Source organism: Cibotium barometz, chromosome 52 (genome assembly GCF_041138505.1).
Source record: "Cibotium barometz isolate CiBa-2024 chromosome 52, ASM4113850v1, whole genome shotgun sequence".
NCBI classification, from domain to species: Eukaryota; Viridiplantae; Streptophyta; class Polypodiopsida; order Cyatheales; family Cibotiaceae; genus Cibotium; species Cibotium barometz.
The window spans coordinates 31,847,513-31,856,764 of NC_141097.1; the positions used below are offsets into that span (position 1 = coordinate 31,847,513).

At 43.3% G+C, this 9,252-nt stretch overlaps 1 protein-coding gene across 1 annotated transcript; it reads right to left on the reverse strand.

The window, feature by feature from the left end:
* Window positions 1–4,740: 4,740 nt before the first annotated feature.
* On the reverse strand, window positions 4,741–5,565 carry LOC147609058 (dirigent protein 6-like). The gene has a single exon (XM_086788459.1). It carries the CDS (start codon window positions 5,471–5,473, stop codon window positions 4,916–4,918), a length of 558 nt encoding a protein of 185 aa, XP_086644585.1. The 5' UTR covers window positions 5,474–5,565; the 3' UTR covers window positions 4,741–4,915.
* Window positions 5,566–9,252: the final 3,687 nt, after the last annotated feature.

The window sequence follows — 9,252 nt, forward strand, 5'->3', positions numbered from 1 at the left end:
CAAGGTTATAGAATTCGAGAAATTCTGGTATGAAATTCAGAATTCGGATCAAGAAGTTTTGGGAATACTGATTCAAGAAATACTCCTTGTATTCAAAAAAAAATCAAACTGAAAACTTGCTTAGAAACCCTGTTTTCTTAAAGGACTCTCTTATGCCAGAATGCTGGAGGGAGCATTTGGTATATGTTTTTCTAAGAGAAGTTCGGTTGCAACAGTTGGCGAGGAGTGTTCAAAGGACGGCTCACGTGGCAAAGCCTGCTGGCCCAGGTCTTGACTAGCCTCCTCGGTATGGTTGAAAAATGGTGCGCTTCCGGTACGATTGGCGAGGGCCAACGAAGCGGTCCCTGAGTGAAGTGCCAGGACACCTAAGGAGGATCCTGGAGGGTTCCGACCAGCAGATGCACGGGCTCACGGTGCCTATGACACCCATGCGTATGTCGTGGAAGATATGTATGATGGACAAAATGATTATTGTAATCTGTTTTACTGGATCTCATCGTGCTGACCAGTTGGTCTCAACGGAGAGTCCAGAGTGATACTGTTTTTTTGAGAAACGAGCGACTGGATGGAATTTTTGAGTTATGACATCTGTAACCAATAACTATTTGTCAATGGATTATTTTATATGTTAAAGTTTTAAAGAGGAGTGTGTATTCGAAAGCAAAAGTTAAGAAAGGCATTCAATTATGGGTTGGTGAGTAATTGAAAAGGCATTCAATTATGGGTGGGTGAGTAATTGTCTGGTTCTACCGATTTCAATGGTTGGTTGGTGGGTGGTGGCTAACCCATGGGCCGGATTGGAATCAGTGGAGTTTTAATAATTAAATTGAAATAATAGGAATACGCTTAGAGTTGAGTAGTTAAATAAAAACCTGAAGAATTTCAAAAATGAGTAGATCAATGGCTGTACCTGACTTCAGTTAGGAAAAAAGCATTGATTTCCTCAAATGATTAGATCAACGGTTGTGCTTGATTTCGGTTAGGAAAAAAGCTTTGATTTCTTCAAACTAAGTCAATGATATTTTTCCTTCTATCTGGTTTAATCAGGTGAAGGATAGTTTAATCTCTTGACCCCATTAGAAAATTCGTTAAGAAAATCAAAAAGGTGGTATCGTCCCCGTTTTTCGAGCAAGGAAAATTTTCCCAGTTTCGGTTTCGGAATGACCACCAGATTAGTCTCGTGTCCGGAGATTCAAGGGCAAGGCCCCGAGTGGGAAACCCTGCCCCACGGAAGAGGAAGCTACTTCCGCTCTGCTAGCAATTGGGAATCCGGTACATGGAGGGGGCAGAGGGGTCTCACATGGCTCACCTACAACATATCCCAATCTTGGCCTACACAATGGTTCTCTTGCGCTAGGACCATTTGACATTGTGTCCTGGAGTTTTGAGCTTTTTCGGTGGATACCTTTCATGCCAGATTGACACTATGATTGTGAGGATCAACTTTTGAGTTTTCCTTTCCAACCCTAGAGCGACTATTTCTTTGGAGTTAAGGATTCCTTTTGATCTAGAATCTAGCGTTACTTCGGCTTCGGAGTTGAGCTTTCCTTTTGACCCAGGAGATACTACCATTTCAACTTCGACGGTTCGGGGTGTATACCATACATATCCTTTTGATCCTGGAGGATACTTGACTAGCTTCGTCAATCGACTGTGGTTCCTTATCCTTTCCAGATTATCATGGGACCATTGCCTTTAATTTTGCATGCCTTGGATTTCCTTTCAATCCAGGCGGTTGTATAGATAACCTAATGATCGATGGGAGCCCTTCATTCTTTCCATTTGACCCTAGGGGTCATATGATTCATGTATAGGTCTTCCGCTACATCGACATTCAGCCATGGATGTGATTTTTAAGTTTTTGTACATAGCCACTTGTATATGTCTTCTCTTGGTGCACGACTACCCTTTGATTTCAAGGACAAAATCTTTATAAGAGGGGATGGTTTGTAATGAAGCAGCACCTTTAGAATAGGCGTAGGACCTTGTTCATGGACTCAAGTATAAAGGGGGTCTCATGAACTATCATTGTACCTTTTTGAACCCTTTTGAACCTTTTTGACCTTTTTACATCTACATGTACTCTTGGCTCCTTTCTTGGAGATGGCCACTCATGGTCTAGGGATCATGGCAAGCTTGATAGGGTGAGAGGTTAAATCACTTAGGCATTATGTGTGATTCTTGCTAATAGCATGCTAATCCACATGATGATTTGTCCCTAATCTGAGCTTTATGATCACTCCATTTTAGCGGGGTCATGCCAAGTCCACTCTCATAGGTCCCACTGTAGGCGCGTGAGAGGTCGGCACTCCCATATCCATAGCCGCCATAATCTCTGCTTGGCCACCTTGTCCAGTGGGTGGTGGGTCTATGTGCCGCTCCCTTGCCCGAAAACCTATCACCCTCACCCTCTGCAAAGTGCATTGAAATCCTCTAAGGGAAGCTCAGATCTCTCTAGTTTGCCATGGGATCCAATAGAAAAAGTGAGTAGACCACTACCCTCATCTGCTCCGTGGACCGCCATGAGAATATCATGCCGTTTGAACACAACTAGCCACACTGTTGGGGAGTCGAGTCTAGGATAGGAGTCAACCACTGTTGATGGATACTCAAGTATCCATCAACCACTGTTGATGGATACTTGAGTCAATGTCGATGCTAAGCTTGTCACTACCCTGGACCCCTACCAGGCCTCTCTCTTGCACCTCTGGGATAATTGCCTATGTGCAATCCAATCTCTAAGGGACGTGGCTGGTCCTATGCTCGAGGCACTCCATGATACATGAGGTTGGGCCCCCAAAGTGTGGCCACTGGTGGGTAAACGGATCAGGGGGTTCCAGACCAAAGACTACCGAGCCGCTTCTTTGAGGCTGTCGGAGCAATCTGCCAAGGGTGCCTAAGGGCCGGCCTTAGGTGATCCCAAGCTCGAAGTAAGCTGGCTACAAATCCATCCTTAAAAACTGGGCCAAAAGTGCGGGCCTGCATCTCTGTGAAAATCCATTTTTGCAGCCCAAGGGTCCCCAAACTCGAGGTGCGGGTTGAAATCCGGGCCAAGAGGAAATCCTTCCACGGCTCACCACTGGGAAGGAATCCTCTAATCATCAGCTCGCGCAACAGGGCACGACTCTGAATAGCGGGGTCAATAAGGCCTAGCCCCCCTCTACGACGTGGCTGAATGATCACTCTACATGCCACCTTGCCCCTGGCTGGCCTCTCGTCTCACTACTGGCCCGTAAGAAGTTTGTGATCAATCGTTGTACCTGGCCAATACATGCCCGAGACCACCACGAAGTGATATACCACATGGTTGTAAGAAGAACTTGGTTCACCACCACTCTACGAGCACTCTATCTGCTAGGGAGAGCCTCTCAGACCTCCAGTATAAAAGCTTTTTCGAATACTCAAAAGAATAAGTGCGAGCTACTGCTCAGGAGAGCTGTCGATGCCAACCTGGCAACCAAGATAGCAAACTCGAGTGCCCCTCGGGATCCACTAGAAAGCCTCAACTAGGCGCGTGGGTGCAAAGCCTACCCAAAAACCACACGACTTGTGCCAATTGATGTGTGCTCCCGATGCACGACAAAAAACCTCGATCACCTCCGTGAATCTCTGGAGATCCCCCACATCTCCAGAAAGGAAAGCTGCTATGTCATCTGCAAACTCTGAGTCAAGCAGCTCCTCCTACGTGTAGAGGGGGAGACTCAATCCTTGAAGTCCGGTCTCCTCGACTGATAGAAAACTACTCATGGCCTTGGTGCAACGAATAAGAAGAGGTAAGGTGCCAAAAGACAGCCCTGTCATACCGAGCAAGAAACGAAAAATCTGTCCGCCATGGGCTCCCTAAATGAGAACCTAGTTGTGAGAGGTTGAGTAAAGTCCTGAGACTCCATGAATCCACTCCATGGTTGCACCCGAGAGTCCTAGAGAAATCAATGTGCCCTCCAAAAAGCTCAAGTCATGGTAGGGAACTTTCCATTTTCTCTAGTTTGCACACTTTTTTTAGATTTGTTTATTTGTTTTTAGGAAATTACCTAGTAAATAGCTTTTTTCTTTTCTTTTTTTTTTTCCTATGTTCCAAAAGTTCATCTCTACCGATCGTCGTGCAAAATTTCTCCCTTTTTTTTAAAAAAAATGGTCGCCTTATGGCTATCTAGTCAGGGTTTGGGTGCTTCCCTCTATTTATGACATGGCGGCTGGGCCCTTTGTAAGGCTATTGCTTTTTTCTTTGACAGTATCCTACTAAGGCCTTGCTCCTTGCGATCAGAAGCTCTCAGTCGCCTTCTTGCTTGCATGTTGATGTGCGTGTTGCATGCTGATGTGCGGACTACCACATCCGTCGCCTTGTGAGGCTTCCTACCTATCTGTGTGGTACATGTGTGCTGTTGTTTTGATAATTATGCCCATAGCCTAATTGGGGCCTTCTCCACACTTTTGTAGCCAAGGTATGGAGGACTTGCATTTTGTTCCCTGACATAGATTATGAAATATTAGCTGGTGTATGCTTGGATTAATGATTGAACTAATCAACGATGTTCGTTCGGCACTAGAACCAAAGTACCAAACTGGCTTGAAGTATTTCGAGGTTGTAAGTTAAATAACGGAGCTATATAGGATGCCCTGTTTTTATACAACTTTAACGAGTCTTCAACACATGCACGCTTCCTTGTTTACGTACTCTTCTCTTCTTCATAAATCTTGTATGTAAATTTTGTAAGTTTAGTGTTGTATTTCATAACTCTAATTTAAAGAAATTGGAGTCGCTAGTATGTAAATGTATTTCTTTTACTTGTGGCCTTTGGATCACAAGAACAACAAAAAATTTGGTTACATCGGGACTTTTATTAACGAAGGTAAGGCGAATGAAAAAAGCAGCATGCAAAAAAGTGGTCTAGTAGTAGTAGTGGAAGTAAAGGATCTAGTAGTAGAGGTGGAGATCAAAGGAGAGGACCCAACGGGCAGGGGGGACCCGCACGAGCTCGACGAGGCGATTTTCGACGAAGCCGCGTGCGAGGAGGAAGTCGCCGGTGCCGCCAACGACAGTGAGGATGCGCACTTTCTGGACCTCCACGATCTGTCCCATGATGGTGAGGGTGCCCTTGTAGGTGCCGTCGTCGATGGTAGCCGTGAAGGTGTGGAAGAGCACGTAGCCTTTCTGGCTATCCAGCACGTAGAAGCCCTGCGCCACCCCGGCCGACGCCGAGGTGTTGGAGGCGCCCAGCGTGAGGGGGGCCTCGAAGGTGGCCAGCACGCCGAAGTTGAAGGGGTTGGAGAAGTTGCCCGGAGGGGGCGAACTGTACACCGAGGTGAAGTAGGTGTTATTCACGGCCGGGTTGTACACGGTGTTGTGGAGGTAGAATTTGTAGCGGGACGGGCCGTCATTGATCGTGTTGTTGAGGCAAGTCGCCGGCGTGGCATTGAAGCTGATCAGCGCCAGTAGCAGGCATGACGCGAGGAGCCAGCGGCTGCTGGCCATATTAATGCTGGGGGCTAATTCTCAATACAGCGGTGATCACACAAGAGTACCGAGCTTGATGAAGGAGCGGGGAAATGATAAAAAGGTCGGAAACGAAAGGCTCAATGGGTGCTAAAGCGGAAGGTGCTAGTAGCCTATTTGTAACTAAACCACGCCCGATGCTCAAGCTGGCAATGACCTGGCCTCGGCACTGAATACTACAGGCTCACCTCTTCGTCCACGCCACAAATTTCGGGTCGTGCTCCAAACCGATCTAAAAAGTCTTTTTTTTCGCTCTCCACATCTTTCACTCTTGATAAATAATAGCACAAGCAGCCTGGAAAGCATCATTCATGGCCAATTAGTCAAAGCCCGCTTTTCGTGGAACTTTTTGTTAAATTAGACATCCCCAAAGCACAACTTAGAGCCCCTTCCCTAGGGAGCTGAGGGGGCAACAAGGAAATAGAAGAAACTTCACGTAAGAATATTTGTATTTGATCCACCACCATAGCTCATCACATTGCTGCAAATTTTTAACAAGATTGATCCATGCTTTCAACATGGTATCGGAGCTTATGTCTAGCTCTCCTAATTTAGCTCTTTAGTTTTAGCAAGCTCTCCTAATTTAGCTCTTTAGTTTTAGCAAGTGATTAGTAGGGTTTTTCAATTTCTTCATTACAATAGGGTTTTTCCATATGACGGTAACCTCAATTACCTTAAGCAAGCTACTTCACAAAATGAAATAGAAATGAGAGGTTTTTATATGCTTTAGGCATTTTGCTCCTATGGTTGATCAAAATGCTTCTAGATGTAAGATTGGTAACCTTTGTATTGATCGAAGGGGGGGGGGGGGGAGGGGGGGCAGTATATATCTAAGGAGTTTTATGCATGCATGCTTGATAATGGGATAAAATACCAATGTACTATGCCCTACACACCTAAGAAAAATGGTGTAGCTGAATGTAAAAATGGTGTAGCTGAATGTAAAAATAGGTCTCTCATGGAGATGGCACGTTGTATGGTCAAAAGACAGGAGTTACCTCATGGTTTCTGGCTAGAAGCAGTCATGTGTGCAACATATGTTTTGAACTATATAAAGGCTTTGCATTCAATTATGCCTTTTGAATCTTGAAATGGAAGAAATCCCTCTATGACTCATTTACGCATGCTTATGCACTTATGCCTGAGCAACTTCGCAACAAGCTTGATGATGATAAGGCTGTTAAATGTATTTTTGTGGATACAACTTGGAAAGTAAGGGTTATCATCTCTATCATCTTGCTACCAAGTGGATTCTTGTGAGTAGAGATGTTGTATTTGTGGAAGATGTAATTCAACCCTTACTTTCATGTAAAAAACAACAAAAACTATCATCCTGCTAAGAAGATTCTTGTGAGTAGAGATGTTGTATTTGTGGAAGATGTAATTCAATCCTTGCTTTCATGCTAAAAATAGCAAAATGTATGTTCATAGGACATATTCACGACACTCTCCTTCCATTTTTCAATGTAGGACACATTGATATATATAGAGAATTTGGTTAATCCAAGGAATGCTGAAAATCAGCCCACACAAGTTACAAATCAGCATGTTTTTCAGCCCATAGATCAGCCTATTGATGAGGCAAATGTAGATGATGAAGAAACAAGGGAAATTGTGGAGTCTAAAAATATGCCAAAATGGTTGGTGCAAATACTATGTGACAATAAATTGGCCACCTCAGTTGGCCACTCCTTTGCCTAGCAGAACACGTGAAGGCTCTCATCATGTATTTCTTATTGATGCAGGTTATGCTATTATTGCCAGTTTATGTGATGTAGAGGAACCTGTCTCCTTATGAAGCAAAGGAAACTAAAAATTGTTGAGTGCTATGAGAGCTAAGTATGATTCGATACTCAAAAATGATACATAGGAGTTGGTAGACTTGCCTCTTAGAGCAAGAGGCCATTGATAAAAAATGGGTTTACAAGCTTAAACGTAAAGCAGATGGCAGTGTTGAGCAATACAAATCCTTGTTTTGCAAAGGGTTATGCACAAGAGAAAGGCATTGACTATGGTGAAACCTTTTCAGCCACATGTCATATGGCTTCCATGCGGCTATCATTGCATTTGCAGCACAAAACGACTAAAATGTACATTAGTTTGATATCAAAACTGCTTTCTTAAATGGAGATGTGCATGAGGAGGTCTATGTACCTTAGCCTCATGGTTTTGTTTAGAAAAGTTAGAAATTAAAAGTATGCAGATTGAAGAAAGATTTATATGGTCTTAAGCAAGCTCCCAAAGCATGGTATGAAAAGATACATGCATAATTGGTTACACAAGGTTTTTGCAACAACCCAACTGATAGTACCCTCTATATTAAGGGGACTAGGGATGTTGAATTGGTCATTGTGTTATATGTTGATGACATGCTGCTCACCTTGGGGAGTGGTTCACCTAAAAATATATAAGTGTTGCACGTGAGTTCATCAAGAGGGGTATATTAATTCAAAAAAGTTATAAAATTATATTTGCATGAGGGATTTTGTAAACCAATTTTTTAAAAAATATATACGTTTATGAAGAAAAAGGAGTGGTTTTATTCATAAAAGTATATAAGTGTAATGGGGTTTTTTAAATACCCCTTGAATGCACGTGATACAAAAAAAAAAAAGAGGTGAATCTCCCCGAGCTGCTCACAGGTCCTAATGATGATCATATTTCAGCTTTTATAGGCTGATTTAGAGAAGTCGTTTGAGATGTTAGATCTTGGATTGTTGTACTATTACTTGGGCATTGAGTTTTAGCAATGTAATGATGGCATTGTTATGCTGCAAAGGAAATACATAGATGCATTATTGAAGAGATTTAATCTTGAAGACTGTAAACCTATGGCTTCACCTATGAAGCCAAGTTTACGACTAAGTCTTGAAGATGCATGTGACTCTTTTGATGCTAGCTTGTATCAAGAAGCTGTTGGATGCCTTATCATTTTGTGTAACACCAAGCTTGGCATTCAGTATATGTAGTCTCAATATTGAGTAGATTTATGCATAGCTAAGGCACAAAGCATTGGAAGTCTATCAAACAGGTGTTCTGTTACCTAAAGGGAATTAAGCACTTTGGGTTATTTTATCCCAAGGGGAATGAATCACAGCTGCATGCAATTACAGACTCAAACTGGGCTGGATGTTATGACACACGAGTGTCCACAAGTGGTTTTTTCTTTAGCCTTGGTGATTCATGTATATCATGGCTCAACAAAAAGCAACCCACTGTGGCCACTTCTAGCTATGAAGCAAAGTACAGGGAAACATTTACCGCTCTACAGTTGATGAGTGTGTTTAGCTAAGAAGCCTTATTTGCTAATCTGGGTATTCCCGAGTCCTTAGCCACTACCATCTTCACACACAGTTAGAGCGCCATAATAGTTTGCAAGGAATCCATTTTTTAATGCTCGCATAAAGCACATTGAGGTGCACTATCATTATGTCAGGGAAAGATTGTTAATCCCATTTTGGATTAATAACAATCATGATCCTCCAATTGAGGACATTAATAAGTGTCATGAAACGGCACTATATATAAGGCATTTTCTCATAATGAAAAGACACAATCCCCTTTGTGCTATAGAGAGCTTTGGGCCTCGTGTCTTAAGAGAGAGAGAGAGAGAGAGAGAGAGAGAGAGAGAGAGAGAGAGAGGGCATTCTAGAATTGTTCCTCTTCCATGCTTGTATGATTCATGCTTGTGTGGGAGAGTGAGAGAGAGTGATTGCCTTATGCGACAGTGCGAGCGACTCTACGGTGACAGCTTGGAG

Coding starts and splice junctions, on each gene's coding strand:
- LOC147609058 (XM_086788459.1), bottom strand. CDS start 5,473: ATGGCCAGCAGCCGCTGGCTCCTCGCGTCATGCCTGCTACTGGCGCTG.